General features: G+C 36.9%; 1 protein-coding gene across 5 annotated transcripts in view; it reads right to left on the bottom strand.

Moving 5' to 3' along the window:
- Nucleotides 1-1,209: 1,209 nt before the first annotated feature.
- GPATCH2L (G-patch domain containing 2 like) overlaps nt 1,210-23,072 on the bottom strand; it is a 45,952-nt gene continuing 24,089 nt past the window's right edge. For 2 of the 5 annotated variants that reach the window (XM_070941029.1, XM_070941008.1), the window contains exons 7-10: nt 21,565-21,619; nt 19,466-19,551; nt 11,552-11,649; nt 1,210-4,388 (exon numbers count right to left, since the gene is read on the bottom strand). In XM_070941029.1, the coding sequence (XP_070797130.1) occupies nt 4,327-4,388; nt 11,552-11,649; nt 19,466-19,551; nt 21,565-21,619 (301 nt within the window). In that variant the 3' untranslated portion in view covers nt 1,210-4,326. Of the gene's footprint in view, nt 4,389-11,551; nt 11,650-19,465; nt 19,552-21,564; nt 21,620-21,670; nt 21,711-23,072 lie in introns of all 5 variants that reach the window. The other 3 variants (XM_070941022.1, XM_070941015.1, XM_070941034.1) reach the window with 3 other exon arrangements.

Below are 23,072 nucleotides of genomic sequence, written 5' to 3'. Positions count from 1 at the left end.
TAAGCAAAATGGCTTTCTCTTACATTTGCTCTGCAGTCAGAAATATTCAGTGCATCTTGCACTTTTCAGCTGTAGCTGAAGGCTCCGTAGAATAAATTTGGGTACAAATAGTACCAGTAACAGATTGAAGCCATCTAAGTTAATGGTCAGCACTGTATCACCATATCATCTGGCAGCAAATCCCATAAATCGTGTATTATGTTAAGAAGTTAGTTCCTTTTATATATTTCACTGTGTCTTGGGATGACCTTGTGTTATGTCTTCCACACCAGGCATAATTTTGTAAACCTCCATCATGAAATATATCATTTGTGTTAAAATTCCAGTACCTTAATCTAGAAAGAAACATCTGTGTACAGTATCAAGCTTTGCACAAGAAGGTGCAGGAGAGATTCCCCCATTCATTATCCGTAACCAGGCCTTAATTAAGTTGTTGCACACTTCTTTTAATGGGAGTTCTCTGATACTGTAATTACTAATAATTAGATTTGGCACAAGGTCTAGTTTAAAACTCATTTATTCCATCACTGAAGTGTATTATTTATTGTTATTATTATTAAATTAAATTTGTAAGCCACCCAACTCCCAACAACCTCATAAACAGCAGTGCTCTACAGATGATAAGATTTTTGGATCACAATAGTTTTATAAAATTAAAATAAAATCACTGAAATAGATACAGAAACTCTAACCTGAAAGATCAGTAAATATGACATCAGAATGCAGCCACAGCTTAATACAGAACATTTAAAAGTTGCAAGTTTTCAGGGTCCAAGGAGTTCTGCACTCATATGATAATAGGTATTCAAGGGTCTGCTGCTTTATCTTTGTTATACCATATATCACTTTATGTATTATAAAGAACTCCATAATACTTTAATCAGAAGTAAGATCTGACAGTTGGTTTTTATTCCAGTAGCTTTTTCTTGTTAAAAAAATGTACGTATATTTCTTATCCAAGATTTCAAATATATTCTGCATGGAATTCATAGGGCCCTATTTATATAGTGCTAAACTATATAAATATCTGACTACAAATATAGTAGCAGTTATGAGTGTAAATAACAAATGTTCTTATGGAAAACCATTTTTCCAAAGATGAGTGGAAATAATACTTTTATTAAATTCGTAAGTAAAGGTAGTTAAAGCATAATAAAGAAACAAATCAATAGATCTAGGCTTATTTCTATATCCTTTGACTCTGTCAGCTCCAAATGTTTTGTCATTTTTTTTACAACTAACATGCAGAACAAAGTTGATATTTTGAAAGAACAGGGCAATCGTGATAAGAAACTAATGAAACAGCAAACAGTGCCCTTGTATCAAACTGTATTGAAGTATATATATTATAAATCCCAATCTAACCTTATTTGAGAAATTTCAGCTATAAATCTGAGAACATGGAGAGTTTTACAAGATTTTCAGCATGTCTAAATGTGTAGTGTATATTATGCAGCATAGGATCTGAGGCATAGTGGAGCTTCCATTCAGTTCTATGAGAATTTATAGAAGAGACAATAAAATGACTAATCTGGAAACAACAGTTATCATAGTGATTTCCCCAAGGCCGCTCAAATCTTCACAAAGCATTCAAATAAATTGACTTGTGCATCCTTTATATATGATTAAAAGGGGCTTTTCTTGACAATCAATTTCAGAGTATATTAAGAGAATATAAGGAGTCTACTAATGAAGATCTGAGTCTGTGCCTGGGAAACATGGTTAGCATTAATGGCTTGGACACAGGGACAGCATCGCTAACTATTTTAGTAAGGCATGCATGAACTGCAGTATGTTACCGGATAAACCCATATCACCACATCTTGCAAAATCTATCAACAAAACCAGTGCCTGTTTGCATTCAAATATTTATATAGAATTAGTACATTTGTTAATTCTGTATGTAATTCTTTAATATTATCAATTGACATAACACATTACAAAAGCATATGAAACATACCAATCCTTTCTCTGTTCCTAAGCATCATTTCAGCTGCTAGCTGAATACACCAAATGCCACAAGGGAAAATTGCTGCCTACTTAAATTTCAAGATCCACCCAAGCCTGCAGCCCCATTCACTCTGATTTTTGTACCCTAATATATTGGGTACAAATCAAATGTATTACTGTGGTGTCCTATTCAACACTCAATCATTTTCAACTTGTCAACATTAAATGCAGCAGATTTCTAACAGAGAAAGGCAGATGATTTAAGAAAGCACCAAAAGGCATATAATATAGTGTAGCAAAGCGTGCTGGACTGATTATATGGACATCTAGTTGTCAGGTCCCTAAATATGAATGCTGATACCTGAAATGTGGACTATTTTGCAGTCCTGTTCACATATGATGACTCTTTACCACGATAGGAGTAACAGGTAAAAACATACAAAATAAAAAATACAAACCAGTAAACAGTGCTTCAAAAAAAATAGCCATTCACATATATAATTGTATATACACACACATATACAAGTGATTCACAAAAGATAAAATTTAAAAACTTCTCCCATATTAAGCTCATCTGGAAAATATTGCAACTGTATTGCGTGCTACTTCAGAATAATGGGAAGCCATTCCTTTTAAACTTTTATATCTGTGCTATCACTTGTACCAACAGATATTCAGTTTAAATGAACATCCTTCTGAGAACTACAACAAAAGTTGAGGCCAAAATATGGAATATTTTTAAAAGGTGGAAATCTCAATTCAGGATGGTTTTGCTGTTGCTGATGTTAGTTTTTTATTTGTGTCTAGGAAACCAAGCAATATTTATGCAGGACCATGAAGTAGCCGAGGGGTAGAAATCAAGCAGGAAAGGGAGACCGGTGTAGCAATGGCTCAGCCCCTGTGAAAAGGCTCTAGAAGCCTAAAATAGAGATGGAAGTTGGTTAGCTGGCAGTGGGATTTAGGGCAAACATAGCTACTATGTTCCACAATGACCCAAATGCATCCTAGCTACTTTTTATTAAAAACAGTTGTGTGCATGGGCTTTCAGGGGCTCCAAATTACTTTACCTAAAAGGCTGTAATACAGCAACATACATCAGGGTAATACAGCAGATATCTATTAAAATAATATTCAGAGTATATCCTGCTGGTCGCCCGTTTTCATTATCAATCACTTCAAAATACTATATATTTCAAGGTTTCTTGACATAACAATTCATTCCAGAAATTATCATTCTGTTGGTTGTTCACAGGGAAAATAGAAAAGTGAGCTCAAAGGGGAAATGCATCTCATTTAAATCAAGTTTAGGACATTCCAGTGGTTCTGGAAGGAAAAAAATCAGAAAGGATCATTCTACATAAAGAACCACTTAAAAAAGATTTAACCAGCATACAGGTAATCTTTGGGTTATGATGAAAATTGGGACTGGGTAGGGGGTGCTGCAGGATAGTGAAAGAGCGGGAGCGACTTACTGGAGCAACTGGCAACTTTTCCTGTTGGCTTCCCTATGAAGTCAACAGGAAAGTTGCAAATAGCAATTCCATAACATGGTTCCTGGTGATGTTGTATCACAAACCAGACACCCAGAAGCTCAGATTGCAATTGTGTGTTACAAGGGTTGTACAATGGCCAAAAAGTCTTGAAGACCAGTCATATTTTCATTTTTTCAGTACCGCCCAAACTCTGAACAATCACTGAATGAAGGGATATAAATGGAGGATTTCCTATATTGTGCTTGATTTTTTTTCTAACAAGTAACTGTTGGGAAAATGAACCCTTTGTAGCACTCAGGTTACCCAATCCATACCAAACATCTATTGTATTCACTCTAATCAAATCATCCATGCTGGAATGACAGAGTCTGCTTCTTCAAAATACTGCAATTAGAACATTTCCCTGTTTAATACAGAAATTCTAGTACAATGGATACTTCCAAATATGAAGAGGTCAGTAACAAAAGTAAGCATTTTCAATAAACAATAACATTTTGCACATATCCACAATATTTGTTTGCTTTGAGAACAAAGAAGTAAGGGTGTGCAATACCTAATTTGCACACCAATAGAAACATTACTAATATAGAAATCTCAACACTGATTACATTTGCATTTGTATATAAACATGATTTGCAGGATATATTGAATAATCAAATAATATTGACATGTCACATAATAATACTGAGAGACATTTATTGCCAGTCAAGGCAACTGATAAAAATTGTGATATACTCTGGAGTCCAACAGATTAAAAAACAGAACTAGTTGCCAATAGAAGAATGGCCTGCTTTTAGTACCGTCTCATATGACATTTTTTAAAAAGCTGTTGGGAGTGACCATGATGATTCTTTCGGATGGTGGATCGATTCTGGCTCCAGAGTCAGTTCTGGTGGGTCACAGGCAGATCAGGGTTTGATGCATCTATGTGGATAGATAAAGCTGCTAGAACACAACAATAAAGAGTGAAGAAAATACAGTGAAAAGTCATGCCAAACAGATAAAAAAATCTACCATTTTTAATATCAAGATTTATGTGCCAAACCCCACCATTTATCCATTCCTGTTGTTACTAATTAATTTCCTTTCAACCATTAATTTCTTTTCAACCAGTTTGGGATGAGGGTTGAGGCAAACTACTAAAATAGTTTTAAGTTTCTGCAACAATATTTCACTGCCTGCTTGATTTTTTTAAAAAAAAATGCACTTGCAAGCCACACTTCACTGATATATGTTTTGCTTTCTGATCAATATATTCTGTCCAGCCAGTCACTACACAAACATCAGTAAAACATCATTTTGCCAGACTGCAAAATGCAAGAAGAAAAAATCAAACCATTCACAGCTCCTATGAATTAACTCACTCTAGAATAGTGTTTCTCAACCTCTGCATGCTGCCAGGAGAATTTTAAGAGCCACACATCTTAAACTTGCAGAGATGGAAAACACTGCGCTAGAGCTTTTGAAAATCACTTCTAAACTCACACTAGAGAGCTCTGATAGTTACAACAAGTCTCCCTGTTATTATACATTGTGATAGTGAAACACACCAGTCAGACTTTTAGCTATACAATTTGGGATGAAGACCCTTTGAATGGTGTGGAAGTAAGAATGTATTTCCAGAGAAAAATAGCAGAATACAGGAACCATTAGCACAACTCAGGTGACCCTGAGGACACAGATAAACCTCCAAGTGCTTCAACAACTCTCTAAAAGGATGCAAATGACCAGCTGTCTGCAAGGAATATAAATCCTTCCATTCCCCACTATCCTGTCAGAGCTGAAGAAGCTCTTGGATGAGAAGTAAAATGTGTTCAAAGAAAAAACAAGAAAGTCCAGTTGCCTCCTGAAAAAGCACCTTTGGGACAACCATGTCCTGGATGACTGAGAATCTCTACAGACTTCCTGTTTTATGTATTAATATATCCAGGGTTGTGCTTGTTTTGTGCCCAGTTGAAAAAACTGGATTTTGTAGCCAAAATAATCAAAATTCTATGATGAAAAGGGTGAGGAACTATCTGCAGTCTTCCCTGCTCCAAAGATCATTCAAAAACATCTACTGTGCATGTAAAAAGCAGGATAAGTCCCTTGTTGAATCTACTTTACGAATAGTAATAGGATTCAGACTAAAGACCATAAGTATCTTCTAGGCAGTGTGAAACAATTTGTCTGCCAAGAGAGTGAGACAAGATGGAAGAAACTCTTCAGGCTGTTGGTGAGGCAGCCTAACCTATCCTCGGTGCCTATCCTTATCACAGGAAAGGGATCAAAGAGAGAACTAGCAATGTATTTTTTTTAATCCATTGAGAAGAAAAGTCAAAAGATAGGTCAAGATCATACAGACAGAGATAAAAGACCATATATGAATTCAGTATCTTCATAATTACATCACTGAACAATGAACAAATGCAAGCTCAACTCCTAGGTCCAATATTGTGAAGTACTTAGATAAACTATCATTCTGGGCCCCACCAGCTGACACTTCCTGGGTACAATAGTATCCAGAGCATGTCCTTCTTGCTGTTCAGGTAGGGCAAGCATAAACTGGGGAGAGACAGTTTCATAAGTAAACCAGTCCTAAACTATGAAGGGCTTAGCCTATCTCTTCTGGCCAGATCTTTATAGGCTGATGGCTCCATCTTAAAGGCCAGAAAGCTGGATTGCTGGGAACCTTGGTTTCAACATGTTGAAGGTCAGGTTTGTTTGCAATAAAGCCAACCACAAATTGATGGTGAATGCGATAGCAGACTTTGGGGGCACACATTTCTGAAACCTGGTCAGAAGAAGGCAATGAACGGTGTCACTTTGTCTAAAATCTGATCAGCTACGTAACAAACCCTTTATCGGATTTGAAGAAAGCCAGGGATGGGGGTGGCCAAAGATTCTGCTCTCGAGATTCTGAGGTGGGAGTGCCTATCTGTTATGCTGGAATGCAGAGAAGTTTGGAATCTTACTGATATATCAGCCATCTTGCTGCCCAGCAGGCTTCCTCACCGGACTGCTGGAATTGGTCTCTGGACTGGTGTGGAGAAGCACTTATCTTCTGATGAGGGACTTCAACCTCCTACTTTGGAAACTGGCTCCAGTAAGGTCTGGGAGTTCATGGCCTCCAGGACAGTCATGTGTTTCTCTCAGGTAATCTCAAGAGTTAATAAAGATGGGTAGTCATATATTAGACCTCATCAGCAGATCTGGTGATGGAGTAATTTTCTACTTCCCCAGAGCTATAGCCATTTATTTGAATGGAGGGGGCGGGGGGGATGTTGCAGGAAACCACCCAAAAATGGCAAAAAAAAAAAAAATAGTGAATCATGGTCATGTGACCACAGAATGTTGCAACCAGTCAAAAAGCTGACCCACCCAATGTACAGTCATGTGACTGCAGGGAGCAGTGTGATCATTTATGATAGCCAGGTACGCGTTATGGGCCATAAAGCACCCATTCCATGGTCATCATAACTTCAAGTGATTGTAAAATGACCCATCTTTAAGAAAGGATTACCTGTATCCAAGACATTAAAAAAAGGGAAAAAATAGACAGGTCCATATAAATAGTATACCATTACATTTAATTAAGGTTTTAAAAGAGAGAGAATTGTAAATTGACACTTTCCCTTCCACCATAGAATGAGGGCAGCATCTTCAGTAGACTGACTATTACTATCTAAATTCAGTCAAAATTCAGCAAAACTTTCCATAGATGGGGGAGGGAAAGGGCCTATGACAGAGGAAGATTTGTTGCTGCATGTTTAAGAAAGAAGCTAAATTCATCACAATGACAGGGCAGAGTGTTGGCAGAGATTTGAGCTATTTATTCTTTTAGGAAAATCCTATAAAGAATGACATGAGGAAGCCTCTATCTGCAGTCTTGTTCATCACGTTGGTGAGGAGTCTGATAACAGATGTATGCAGTAGCATGATTTAGTGCCGGGAGCTGGCCCCTGATGTGTATTAATACAGCAGCAAAGCGGAACAAGCTTCTCTTCATCACTCATCTCTATAAAAGAGGTGGAATCCGAGATGGCCTGATGTTAGGCAGAGCAAGCCCATTTGTTCTGCTGACTGATGGAGCCAGCTCAGGCTGTGTCCTTCACCTCTGTGGGGCACTCAGGTTGCATAAAGGAGTTCACTGAAGCAGGACCTGGTCAACAAGTGAGTTGAGAACAATCGAGCTCAGACGGAGATCTGTGCTGAAGAAACATCCTTGCCTGTATAGACTCCCTGAACTGAAACCTGGGTCTGAATTCTGATTCATGACAATCTTTTACTGAAGACACAAGAATTCATCAAAAGAAAATTGCACCTTCGGTGAAAGAAAGTTGCCGTTCATAAGCTAATCGGAGCAACTATCCAATGAATGCTGACTGAAACCAAGCTGGAGAGAAAGAAGGAAGGATTGTCCAATAACTAGGGATGCTCATCACACAAAATACAGAAATGTATTTTGCTTTCTTGGAATAACAAAGCATTCAGTTACACTTTTTTAAAAAAGAGGTTCACTTATGACCATAGAAAATGCCCTCCAAAAAAAATCAGAAACAAAAGAGATCCCCAAATTAGTTTTTCAGGTAGGGTTTATACATTCTGTCTTGTCTGTCTTTCTTGCCTTGCACTCTGCTCCAGTGATCTGTAACCGTGTCTCTTTGCAGGGATTTAATGCTGTTTGAATCTTGTCATTACATGCTTTTGGAAGACTAAACTAAATGTGAGGATTATAGTTAAATTTACCATCCATCCCTCTCTCTTGTTGATACACACTACTAACCAATAATGTTAGTATTGATAGTGTTATCAATAGTACTAACAGTACTAACAATACTGTTAGTACTGATTTTACCAATCAGTAAAAACAAAAAACAAAAACAGAGTTTACACATCAAAGCGATTTACAATATGGGGGGGGCGGGGGCGGGGGGATAATAAAAGTTGTGATCTCTCTCTCTCTCTCATTCATATATATATATATATATATATATATATATATATATATATATATATATATATATATATATATATATATATATATACACGCGCATACTGAAAATGTTTTTTAATCTACTTTTCACTCTATAAAGGCACTCTGTAAGGATGTCCACTTTCCTTTTTGATTTTTGTCTAGAACCTTAATTTGTGCTACTAGACTAAGATTAAAATGTCCATGGATTTTTGCTATTTTTCAATTAGCATTACTGATATTTTATTGTTTATCTCTGAAACTTAACCTCTATTCTACCTTTGATGCACCTGACTGTCTTCAGCCAAACTGTGAGATACACTGTAAATAGACCTACACTGGAACTGATGACAGTGGGTAACGATCTTTCTTGATATGTTACTGTGACACATTCTACATGGGGCTGCTCTTGAAGAGCATTCGGGAAGTTTAACTGATGTAAAACTGATGTCGACAAGGGTAATAAAAGATGCTGGCTACACGGCACATGTAACACCACTGCTCTGTGAGCTGCACTGGCTGCTGGTGTGTTTCCAGGTGCAATTCAAGGTGCTGGTTGCCACCTTTAAAGCCTTACATGGCTTGGGACTGGGTTATCTGAAGGACTGTCTTTTCCAAGAGTTTCTACCCATCCGATCTGATCCAACACATTGGGCATGCTGCAGATTACATCAGCCAAAAGTGTCTAATGAGGAACTAGAAGATGGACTTTGTACAACACTGTACAACACTGTAATTGTACAACACTATACAATAGCCACGATGGCGCATTGATTAGAATGCAATCTTGCAGGTTAACTCTGCACACAACCAGGAGTTCAACCCTGACTGGCTCAAGGTTGACTCAGCCTTCCATCCATCTGAGTTCGGTAAAATGCGGAGCCAGATTATTGGAGGCAATATGCTGGCATTTGTAAATGGCTCTGAGAGTGCTGTAAAGCACTATAGAAGTACAAGTCTAAGTGCTTTTGCTAAGCTACCACTTTTGGCTTATTTGGCCTGCTCCTTGCTGTAGCTTTAGAAAGTTATACAAAGATGCCTGTCTTGACAGGAATTTGGGCACTAGTGATGGTGAGAGATTGCTTTTTTATTGGGGAGGGTTTTCATTGTGGTTGGGGTAGATCTGATTTATGAGGTTCTGGTTTTATGGGGAATGACAGGATATTTGGATTTTATGTTACGCATGATACTGTAAGCCATCTGAGTCATTGTGATTGAGTGATATAAATCTAAGTAATAGATGAATCAAACAAACTGCAGCAGGAAAGGTTTTAGTTCTTCTCCCCATGTCTTCTTTTCACGTAAGCTATACTCTTTAGAGGTAGTTTGGCATGATCAAAATATAATAGCCTCTATATCATCATTTTTTGCCCTAAAAGCAGAAATCTTCAATTTACATTAAATGTTAGGCATCTGTACTTCTCTTGGATTCCTTCCGACTCTCTCTCCTTCTCCATTCCTCAGCTGGTTTTGATGGTGGTTTGAATTTCACCAGCAGAATTATAAAATTGGATACAACATGAATACATATGAAGTTTAAGTCTTTCCTCAGCCATGTAAACTCACTCAGCAACTTTGGATCAGTTGCTCTTTTTCAGCCCCTTGTCCAATTCAACACTATTATACTGATAATCCTCAATTTATGATCAATCACTTAATGACATTCAAATTATGACAGCCTCGGAAAAAAATACTTATGACCCATCTCAAAGTTACAACTGTCATACTACCCATAGTCATGTGATTAGACTTCAGGTACTTGGCAATCACCTTGCGTTTATGACTTATTGCAGCATCCTGCAATCACATGACTACATTTTGAGACTTTTTTGGAATTTTCTCTAGGCTGCTCTGCTTGTGTTCTGATATCATCTGAAATCACATCATGTTATTAACAGAATTGATGATTGATAAATCACAATGGCTGGCATTGCACAACATAGTTAACCAAAGTGAAATAGGTCACATACAGTAACTGCGTACAATGTGTAAACCTGGCACAGATTTCTTGGCATGAATGGTATGTTTTGTGAGCAGAAAATCCAACCAAAATTTAAGTACCTCTATAATAAACAAGTACCGGAAAAGTATATCTTCACTGGGAACAGATCTCTGCATTATATAAATCGTTATTTATTAATTTTTTCCGACCTATCCAAGTCATAGAGATGGCACTGCACAATATATTTAGGCTATCCCTAATCCTGAATATTTTAAATCTAAGCTTCTCCTAAACACAGTAAGGATATTAACAAATTCTGTGGCTGAAAATGTAGACTTCTTGATACTGCAGACTCCTTGGTAGTGTCACACAAAGGAACTTCGACAGCATTTTTCATGTTATTTTTTATCTCAGTTCTTTCAAAATATTTTCTCATTGATGGTAATGTATTTCATAATATAAAATGATTTTATTAAATTGGGTCTTTTTAAAAAAAAAGATAGGCACCATGCAAAATAAATTACAGAAGTCTAAAATATGTAGAGGACACCAGATTGGGAAAGACTTGCCTAGAATCCCTTGGGATATCATCATGCTTCCTGTACCAAGCACATAAGAACTAGCACTGTACTTTCAAACACAATATAATTTTGCCTACTCAGAATGATGCTCTTCAATCAAAGTGCTCAGATACTGACATAAAAAAGCCATAAATATCGTATCTTTCTAAATCAAAATCTTTCTAAGGAACCACAACTGGTGGCTGGACAGGTTAATAATGCAATCTTAAAGGAAAACAAATTTTGTGGGAAGCAACACCACATTGTACAGAATTCTATAAAATGAGTCAGGTTTGCATAGTACATACAACTTACCCATCTTTTACTATACAAAATAATTTGCCTCTGTGAGCTCCAACATGCTAGGAAGGCTCCAATTATTGCTGACATCTGCGTTTTCATCAGGCACTTCTCAAACATTTGCAAACCAACAGTTACTACCAAAAGGGCAGTTTCCAATATTAAATTTGGCATTTGTGTACAACAAATTGAAACTTTATATAATATTGCCATAAGATGCCTGCTTTTTAATATGGTCAAAAACAGTTGAAAAGGCAGATCTCTTAAACTGTGGATCTTCTCATGAATTTCAAATAATTTCTCCTCCAAAACTGCCACAGTCCATATCACTTACTACTGAAGAAAGTTTTACCTGAGTTGGGGCTGGAAAGTGAGGCTGTTGCCATGACTGGTTTGCGTTTCCTCTTGATGTCCCTTGAGCACGGTGGTCCCAGGTGTATATTAGTCTGCCTAAAGAATGAATAAACTGTACCAATTAGAAAAAGAAGCCAACAAGTATCACACTGATGGTCTTTTAACAGGAAATGCGTCAGCCAGATAATTTTTAATTAGCATTTACCCTGCACTATTTTTATAATATAAGAACAATTCTTTTTATTGATTGATCTAATTTATACCCTGGTTCTCTGCTGAGCAGTGAATGCAGCGAACAAAATTTTAAAAGCTTTTAAAAAATCAAATACATAGATGAAAGCTAACAATCTAATTATGTGTATGGAGATTCTCAGTCATCCAGGTAATTCAGCTCTCGAAGCTGAAGAAACTTCTTGGATGAGAAGTGAAACATCATCAAATAAAAACAAGAAAAAGCACCTTTGGGATAACAATCTAATAATGCTAACCGTATACAGTATAGTAAAACCCCGCAAAAGAAAGGGAACTTGACAGATATTCTACATTCCTGAGGGAGCAGGAACCAAAAGCAACCTTACAGGGAATGTTTTCCATAACACTCTTCCAAAGAGCAGAGATACTGTACATTTCCTATCCTATGAAAAAACAATTAATGGTTTTTGTTAGAAAAGAAAACCAGATTGAATATTTATAGTTAAATTATCTGGCTTGGAAAATGTTCTTCCACATTTATGCTAAAGGTAACTTAAGGGGGAAAATGCATAAGCTCAAAGAATGCAGAAGAGTTACATGTGTTTAACTAGAGATAAAGGGCTTCAGAAAGGAAAGAAGAAGAAATAGCCTTCACTAATCTATCTATTAGAATCAAACAATAAGTATATGATTGACAGAATTACAAAGTATTAGAAAAGACCAGACCCTTTCCTGATGCAATGGTCTGACCGAAAGGAACTGCTATAGGGCAACATCATAGGCTAATCCACAACAAATGCAGATTCAAAATTTTTGATAATGTTTACCGCACAATAACAAAGCAGCACATTCAAGCCCTTTTACTTCAAGAGACTGAAGTACCCATTGCCTTGTGTTACAGCTGTGCTCTCCGTTTTAAGCACATTGTACTCAATGCATATTTAGAGTGCAAATGAAACAGCTAGATAGAAATCAATTTGTTTCACAAGTGGCTCGCTTACTCCACGTATTAAGTTCTGTGATGCAAAAGGCAATGTGCTGAAGTTTTTAATTATGCTCCTTTGTGGTAATATAGAAGCATCTGCCCTATATACTTTCACTGTTAAACCAGATAATTATTATTCATGCCTGGCTTAGTCCTGGCATCAAAAAATAAGACAGTACTATGAGTGATAGACATGTATATCCCTCTTAAACAAGACATTGATTTTGATGCAACTTATAGATTTATAGTAGTCCTATTAAAAGCAGTGGGGGAAAAATAATCATAAATTCAGCTAATCTACTTTAAATATGGTCATTCAATGCACGGTGTTTTGCCTCCTTTTTAGGTGGCAAAATGATACTAAGAAAGTCCTGGGAATATTAACATACAGTTACAACAATTATCAACAAAGGAAAGTGAAGTATAAATGTGGTAAGATGAGATAATGCTAAAAATATTTTGCTGAAACAAAAAAAAGTAACTAGTTAAGTAAACATAGATACAGCGGGTTATAAATTTTGTAGCTATTTATTTATTTATTGTTTTATTTATGGCTAATAAATCAAGAGTCTATTGATCTCCGGCTTGGACTAACAATGTGTTCAATGTTTATTTCAAGCCTACATTGCACTACACAGAGAAACACAAGGCTTATTCCACTTCTGGCCTGCATCCCAAGTGTCCTCGGTATGACAGATTGTATCTCAAGTTTACAGCGTGGAAAATTAATGCACAGTCTCCAGCCTACACTCTCTTGCCTACTTTTGCTATCCTCAAAGTAATAACAGCAGCAATGGCTATTGACAACAAGTATAGTCTCAATTCAGATGTCCTGCTTTCAACTGTAAGGAAGGAGTCTTGATGTTTAGCAGAGGAAGAATACAATTAAGCTGTCAACTTCAAACCAAACCTGGGAGAAGCCATTTTGTTGGTTCTCAGTTGCTACATGGTATTGGGGGGGGGGGGGGCAGGAATGCACTGCCAGACACAACACTGCTCTATCTCGTGGGACCCAAAGTCTTCTCCACAGGTGTCGGATGAGATTGAAGAGGAGTGCCTAGGGAGCCTGCCAATGAACCTAATTGGACAATGTGACCTGTGACACTTGGGGAGGGGATCATTTACTATTTTAACTATATTGAAACCGCGGGAAATATTCAGAGTTGGTTTTACATTTAATCGTGCCAATATGATGTGCCCAATAAAGAAGTTATTTGAGAGAGATCTGAGTTTCAGAGTTCTGATTTGCTTGGGCTCATCAGTCAGAACCTTGACAAAATCATTTCTATTAGATTTAAGCATATTTGGTCTATTAATAGAGGGGCTGAAGAGAAATGGAGATATCCACCACTGAACATATTCACTGTTCTGATAATTAACGACATTCTTATGCTACTCAAGAGAATTAGCACACTGCCAATTGCAGGAAAAACAAATAAAGCCCTAGCATTGGGCCAGAATATCAACATCTCTAAACAATAAGAATCATTTAGAAGTTATGTTTAGTTGCAAATACAGTACTCAGAATGATAATCACACAAAGTATTCCATTGGAAGCAAGAAATAAGTCCTTTCATAATGAAATATTGAACCTGAGCAACAATAAAAGTTTTCAAAAGATTCAAGATATGCACCTTTTAAATCTACATACATACAAATGCATAGAAATGAAGGGTCTATAATTAACTCATAAGCAAAAAGCAGAATGTTAGACATTACAAAAATAATTCTTCCTTAATTTTCTACCAGAAAGCACCCAAAGCAGAATTGAAATATTTTAAATTTGAATTATATCAACTGTAGTAATGGAATTGCGTTAAAAAAAGGTGTAATACAGGATAACCAGTTGTCTTTTAAACAACTTATTCAGCTATCTTCGTGGAAAGGAACCATTAAGAAGAAATATTTCCTATCAAGGGTATTGGATTGACAGTATTCAGCTCAGCTATTGCTGTTGTACACATTGCATCCACAGCAGGCAGCATAAAAGATACCTTTTTAAAGCCTTGGGGTACTACCTGGGGCTATTTCTGATGCCTTCAAAGGTCAAAGTTAATAGTGAGAACAGAGCTCTTCTGCCTCTTTGAAATGACACCAAATAGCTGAAAAACCATCTCTGATCTGCACACTGCACATTGAAACCAGTGTTCATCCAATCAATTCAATAATCACATATCTGTATCAAGGAAATAGCTCATTATACAGGATGGACAAGTGCCCAGGTATAAAATTACATCTAATTCAAAAGCTTGTCTACTCCAGAATGGCAAATAAAGTGCCTTAGTGAAACAAAAATTCCACCTTTTTCCTCTTGCCCCTTAACTCAGCCATATAAAACTAATAATCAAAATGTATGGGTAATTAATTAACAATTACCCATGTGATTAATTCCTTCCACCTTTGCAGCATGTATCATACTACTACCATCTAAAAGACCTACCTGCAGGGACAAGTGAAGAATTTTTCTGAGTGGCTAAACAATTAATATCTTCCTTTAGACCAGAGACATTTTCCAGAGTACTGAAAAATACTTAATGTCTGACTCAGTACAAAAGTAATTGTCCCAGGGATTCATTTCATTGCCTACACTGACAGAGCCAAATGTTCCTATTATCTTCACCTACTGGGCATTCAACTGACCATCCAATGAGTCCAAAATTTTACTTTTCTCTGTTTTTTAGGTAAAGGATCTCAACAGGCACTGACACTGTTTGGGAATTTACCATTAAGCATGGTAATTTTTTTTTTAATTTATTACATTTATTAAGGCCATCTATCTCACAAAAAATTACGCTGGATGACATATAAAAATTTATGAAAACAATGAATTTATAAAAACAATCATTATTAAAATTACAAAACAGTCATTATTTAAATATAAAAACCACATGGCCCAGGAGGGAGTGAACATCAGCCACAGTGAGGGAGCCATCTAAACATTTCACTGGTCCTTTGGGATTCCCATAGCCAGGTCTTAAGGGACATCCTGAACATTAACAAGGATGGTGCTAACCTCACTTCTCGTGAGTGTTGGCTCATTAGAGCTTTAGCAAAGAGGTCCCCAACCCCCTGGTCTGAGGACCGTCACCGGTCCGCAGCATGCCAGAAACTGGGCGGCGCAAACAAGCAAATCCCTATCTGTGGGATGCAGGCAGCATGTAAAACCACGCTCCCTCCAGTCCACAGAAAAACCTCTCTCCATGGAACAGGTCCCTGGTGCCCAAAGGTTGGGGGCCACTGCTTTAGCACACTATTTGTGTAAAGGAAAGCTGTAATCACTCTCAAAAGGGGGCATTCCATTATTAGACAATGCTCAGTATCATGGGGAGGAAAAAAAAATCAAATCTGCTATCACAATGAGGTTCATATATTTCAAAACCAAAAAATAATGCACTGAGCAAAAGTGCTCAGTGCCAACTTCTTCATGTTTTCTACTCCAGAGCACAGTCAAAACAGAAGTTATGATAGGCAAGCATGATTAGTAAATGCTTTGTGCCCTTAAAGAGCAGCAATTACAGGCATGTGAAGAGAAGGAAAAGAAGCCCCTGAGTTGCTCTTCGTCACATGCCTCCCGAGAGGCAGCAGGCCATTAAAATTCCATGATGTAGAATCAAAAACAGCCTGGGAACAGCCAGGAGGCAATACAGCAAATTAATATACCAACCATCTCCAGGGAAAGAGACAAAAAATGCAGAAAACTCTCTTCACGTTGGAAAATAAAATTATACTACTAATGATAACAGCCACCAAACACACAGACACAGAGTACTTCTAATGATGGGTGTGGAATTCCCAGTGCTGCTTCTAATGCTTTGAGAGAAGTCTCAACACATCACAGACAGAAATCTAGAAAAGAAATCTTGCTATAGTACAATTTATACAGTCTTTTAACTGCATCTTCCAAGGAAACCTCAACAAAGCCATCTCCTTGACACTAAAGAGCTCCTCCTTGCACACTTGTGGCCTCATATGCAACACTCTAGCTGGCGGCTCTGTTTAAATGAAGCAGTGGGTTACCAGGTAATCACTACGCTACCAAAATAAACTGAATCATAAACCATTTGAGAGGCAAAGAAAATATGGGCTATGATATACGGTTCCCTCCCTCCAGGATCTGCTTGACAACAGTACTTCCAGTAATATAATACATCTGCAAAGGCAGACAGAACTAGCAAAAAATAAAATAAAAATGGCAGTCTAAAAAAATAGGGAAACAAATTGGTAAAATAGAGTGGGATAGAGAATTGCAACCAAAACTAACTGCGATTTCTGAAAATTATTTATTCACGTTTCTTTCATTTGGTGAAAGTGGAAAATCATTTACTTATTTAACTGAGAAAGACTATGCTAAATATAGTGTTATTTGGAGGAAAAACTGAATATGTACTTTTGATTGAAAATTCAGATTCTTACAAGAGAGGTAAATAGAAATAGAATATAGTACATGAAGTGATGAGTAAGATGCAACAAATTTGGAGACTGAAATTTGGTTTATCTATTTTAATTAAGTAAACTAACTTGATATTCTTTCTTTTTCTAGTATCTTGATCTTTAGTCCCTTCAACTAATGCCTTAGAACTTGAATTCTTTTCACTTTTTCTTTGTTTCTTCTCACAAAATTCCTTTTTTAAAAATCCAATATAGGAAAATTGTCCAGGTCACTCTCTGGATTTCTTATTTGTATATCCCTTTTAATCATTAAGACAGGTTTCTTTTGTATATTCTGTGTAGTATCTTTTTCCATGTCATTCTTGTAGTCTGCCATTTTTAAATCCACTTTCAAATCAATCTTAAACTTGTCAGATAAAAGTTGTTCCTCTTTCATAACTTTAAGTATAATCTATCTATATCTTAAAATTAATCTCTGGGTCCAATGTTCAAAAATATCCTACAATATGTCCAAAGTTAAAATATTTTGCTTCATACTGTATTTGTAAGTCAAATTTAAGTGATATTCTCATTTGATTGTAATTTTTAGTTGCTTCTAGTTCCCTCTAGTGTCCAATTTTAAAAGTCTAATCTCATATGTTTTTTTTTTTAATTCAAAACAAAGGCATTTTCCCACAGGAAAGATTCCTATAATCAATTCCCAAATCTTTTTTTTTTCTTCAAATTTATTTGGAGCCTTATTCCATTTGTAACTTTCTAAAAACAAAGTTTTAATCACCCTTTTGCTGTTTATTAAATAAAAAAAAACCTAAGTCCATATATTTAAAACTTATTTTCCTAAGGAGAAAACTCACCCAGCAGTGAAAAGCTTGTCAATCCAAATAAGTGAAATAAGTTCCTAATAAGTGAAAAGCAGTTAACAAGTAATTTCTAAAAGTGATTAGAAAAGGAGAAATATGAAACTAGTGTCTTTTTAACGGTGCCAACTGTGTTTTGAACTTAGATGGCTATTTCCTCATCTCGCAGATTTCTAAACTGGCCAGGCACTGCTGTCTTGCAGTCTCGTCATGAGCAGCAACTGTCTGGAGTACTTCTGGGTGATGTCAAGTCCTCTCCTTGTCTGAAAAGGAATTATGAAGAGCCGTCTACTTGCTGGCTTTTCATGCCATATGATCATCAGCTCCACTTTTCATGGAGCCATTTTTTTTCTGCCATTTCTTCCCAAAAAGTCATACTGTAGGCCTTATAAATTAAAACAGCTAAACTAATTCTTGAATCTTATTGCTTGTTCCCTGTCCCTTGGTTTTTGTAACATCTTGTCAACTGAACAGTTCTTTAAAACTGTACGCATTTTGATCAAATAATGATTATAAATATTTGGTTGGTCCTAATAAAGGTACATCCCATGGTGTTTTCTCCCCATAGAGCAGGGGTGTCAAACACGTGGCCCACGGGCCAGATTGGCCTGCAATAGGCCCAGGTTGTCCCACAGGACTGTCCCAGAGATGGCGAGGGACCGTCCCATGCCATCCCAGCCCCAGCCCACCTCTGCCCATCCAGTCGGCCACGATAACTAGATCATGACCACCCCGGCCCCCCAAGAGCAAACTAAATCCTGATACGGCCCGTGATGGGATAGAGTTTGACACTCCTGCCATAAAAGTAATGGCTATGAATATGATTGTGTTTCATTATCTACGGGACCGCCTGCTACCACCAATAGCCTCCCACCGGCCAATACGCTCCCATAGAGAGGGGCTCCTCCGGGTGCCGTCAGCCACACAATGTCGACTGGCGGCCCCTAGGGGGAGAGCCTTCTCTGTGGGGGCACCTACGATCTGGAACGAGCTCCCCCCGGAGATACGCTTAAAATGTTTTTATTTCATCAAGCTGGCCTGGCCTAAATCTTCTCCTTTTTAAAATTTTAAAATTTAAATTTTAAACACTAATTTTAATTTGTTTAATTATGGTATATTTTTAAAATTTAGCCAAATTGTTTAATCTGTTTTAATCCATTTTAAATTTTGTATTTCTGTGTTTTATCTTTTGGCTGTTCACCGCCCTGAGTCCTTCGGGAGAAGGGCAGTATAGAAATTTAATAAAATAAAATAAAAATAAAAATTAAAGTGAGTACTTTTAATGCTTTCTTATACAAAGCTCTTTTATTTTTATTCTTGTTAATCCTGTATTTACTTTCATGATTATTATTCATCTTGGATAGCCATCCAAGATTCTCTTTAGAAATGGTAGAAATGAAATTTTGGACAAATATACTGTATGTTTTCAGATTTATATGTTCCAAAACTAAAAAAAAAAAGTATCATTCTATGTAAAGCATGTGATTACCTGGCTGAGCAGCGTGCTGGTGAGCATCTTCGATGTGAAGCATCAGCAAGAACATCCAAGGAATACAGTGGAGATAATGGGCTGAACTATAAATTTAAAACACAGGCAGTTAATAACATTCCAAGTTATATTATCTGAAAAAAGATGCTTGAATTCAATCCTACACAGCGTATGACCATTTATGGTATCATCCAGTATAGGGAACTCTGAGTCAATCCCACATCTACCAATTGTATGTCTAATATACCAGCCCAAATTGAGAACCAGTTGAGAACCAAATGTAACGGGGTGAGTTCCCGTTACTTGTCCCAGCTTCTGCCAATCTAGCAGTTTAAAAGCACATAAAAAAATGCAAGTAGAAAAATAGGGACCACCTTTGGTGGGAAGGTAATAGCATTCTGTGCACCTTTGGCATTTAGTCATGGCGGCCACATGATCACGGAGACGTCTTCGGACAGCACTGGCTCTTCGGCTTTGAAACGAAGATGAGCACCGCCCCTTAGAGTTGAGAATGACTAGCACATATGTGCGAGGGGAACCTTTACCTTTATTATGAACCCTGACAGCTTGGAAACTGTCATAAATGCCTCTTTAATATTACAAACAGACAACTGACATAGTGACATAATGTAACAGCAGAAGCTGTTATTAAGAATGACATAAGGAACAGAATGTATTAGCTTTACCAGCAGAATAAATTATTTATCAGAAACAATTAAAAAGACATACTCTATTTATTATTCATTTATTGCATATGAGCTATTGGAATACCAACACTTATTCACAGATAAGATTTTCTTCTTGAACACAAGGCAGTGACTGAAGTTCTTTTAAAAGCTGTGAGCTGTTCAAACATTAAGCAAAGTAAGTGGCACAGCCCTCCTTAGAGAAGAGTCAATAGAATAGCATATTCTTGTATGTTAAAAACTTTTCTCTGTGTGTATATTAGAAGCAGGTTACCTTAGATATTTCTATTTGATAAGTCAAATTTGCATATTCATTTGGAGATTTCAAAATGGGAAATGATTCAAATATGCAATTCCCAACTGCCTTACTTAATTTTTAGATCAACTCAATCTTCAGAAATGCTTTCTGACAAAAGACAGTGATGAAAAACATAAACTGCAATAGAACAAGATCATATTCCAAACTCCATCTTCATTAGTCCTGCAAATGTTAATGTTAATGCCTTTTTCTATCTCTTTCCTATTTAATTCTGTCAACATTTAACTTCTCTCCACAAAAAAAAACACAACGTTTTAACTTTGAAGACAACATTCTTCAGTTATTACAAGATCTTTCTACCAAGGAAGCATAAATTGTAACAAAAACAACTACAAAACTAAATGCTCAAGCCTACTATAATTAAATAATCCCATTAAATTAATTTGATCACAGATTCTAATATCCAAACATATGGTAAAGAAGACAATCCCTCAGATTCATAAAGGAACTCTCCTTTCCTTTGCATCTATCTGTCTGTCTCTCTGTCTAGAAAGTACAAATTAACCCAAAAAAGGTCTGATAGTAGTAGCTGACTTTCAACAGTCCTAGGTATGTAAAACAAAAGTGAGTTCAGAAAAAGAGTGGTTGGTGAAATTTTAATATTATTTAGAGTGAAACAAAACAGGTTGGTACTGAACAGGGACAAGCACGGTTGATTCAAAACTGAAACTGAGACCTGCTTTTCCATTAAAAGATGAAATATGATTTCATTTTATTAGCATAAGTGGTACACACTTAGAAATTAAACACTTACACAGGCATAATTTCATTGAGATTTCAACATCAGTGGGCATCAATGTAAACACTATATATTTATAAAACAATATCATAACTAAAATTCCCGTTTCTCTGCTTCACAATTGTATGTAAGTAAGTATTAGCGTGATTGAAAATGTAGCTATAAAATATGGGAAGAGAGTGAAATATTAGGAGACTGCATAGAGACTGAAAAGTCATAAATACAGAAGAATTGACAGAAACATGCAAATAACATATGCAGCTACAAAGCATTTGTAGAAAGCTAACATTCTGGGGTTCTATTTGGTACAAGGAGCCATAGTGGTCTGCTGGACCAAAGAATGGGGCTGCCTTACCTCGTGGACCCAGGCTGCAATGTGGAAGAAATTGGAAGCCAGCACTTTGTTCTTTCTAGAGAGATAGAAATCAAATGAGAGAATATACAAAGTAGAGCCAGCTTACCTGGTTGCGATCTCTCATTCCCATTGATGGCAACCAGAAACTAGAGAGAGATGGTAGGAGAGATGAAGTTGAACGGAGCAGGAGAATAGAGTTGGAAGAAATGAGGAAACAAAAAAAAAATGGATGCATAAAGAAGAAGAGAAAAAGATTAAACATCCATGTTAGGCAGATTTGCTAAAGCTAGTTATAAGTCAATAGGAATTAATCTAAATATTAATGGAAGACAGAAAATTCAATCCAATGGAGCACATCCACAGGAAGCCACATTATCTTTAACACTCACCCAAGATGGGGGCATTAGGGTATTACAAATACCCTGATTTCCTTTTAGAAAGAGAAATTTCAGTATATCACCCATCAAAAATATATGATTAGGATGGTCTAAAGCCAGGAAAATATAATTTCAAAAATGGTGAAATTTTTACTACAAAGGTATCCTTTCTATTACAACTGTGGCTATACTATTTAGCATTGACATCCCTTTTGTTTGTTTGTGTTCGGATTTTGTGTTTTTTATATATGCGCATTTAAAAAGGCTAAAGTATATGATTCAACTAATGGGGAGTAGTCCAATAGCCATTATTAAAAGGAGGGGGGGGAAACAGGAATACCATGTCAATATAGAAGGGGAAATACATGATCACTTCTTCAAGTGGCAGCTCCCTATTATTTGTTTAAATTTTGAGACTGCCTGATTTCGCAACAACTCTGGGTAGCTTACTAATGAAAAGAAAACAGCATATATCTAAGAAAAAGAATCTAACTGATTAGAAGACAGAATCAAAAACCAAAGGGACTCAACCACATCTTAATCCTAGGCCTGGGAGGACAATCAGGTCTTTAAGAACCTGCAGAAAAGCTAAAGGTTTAGAATTGTTTGGATATCTGGGGGGATGTCATAGGATAACAGGAGCTATCGCCAAGAAGGTACACCTCCTAGGTCCTGCAACATGACACTGCTTAATCAATAGAACCCAAAATGTAGCCTCACTAGCTGATCTCACTGAACAGGCTGGAGACAAGTGGTCCCTCAAGGAGCCAGATCATATGACATGAAGAGGCAATAACCAGCATCTTGAATTGCCCACTGACAGCCAGTGCAGCTTAAAAGCAACAGGGACACGTGTGTGCACCGTTAACACACATTACTACATTCCACTGCACTGCTATCTGGGTCATTTTAGCTTCTGAGAGGTTTTCAAGGACAGTCTCATGTACCACACATTACAGTGGCCCAATCAAGAGTAAACAAGATACAAGTGGCTGTCTGAAGGGCTTCCTGGAAGAACTTATGTAAAGGCCTTCTTGGCTACGGTTGCCACCTTCTTTTTGAACAGGAATGAGTCCAAACGAATTAGGGTGGGTGGGTAGTCAAACAAACACAGCCATTATTTGCTAGAAA

This window comes from Pituophis catenifer, unplaced genomic scaffold, assembly GCF_029215685.1.
Source record: "Pituophis catenifer annectens isolate HBS135680 unplaced genomic scaffold, rPitCat1.0.hap2 SCAF_1, whole genome shotgun sequence".
NCBI classification, from domain to species: domain Eukaryota; kingdom Metazoa; phylum Chordata; class Lepidosauria; order Squamata; family Colubridae; genus Pituophis; species Pituophis catenifer.
Note: the sequence above shows the minus strand (reverse complement) of the source record. Positions and strands in the feature narration are given on the sequence as shown.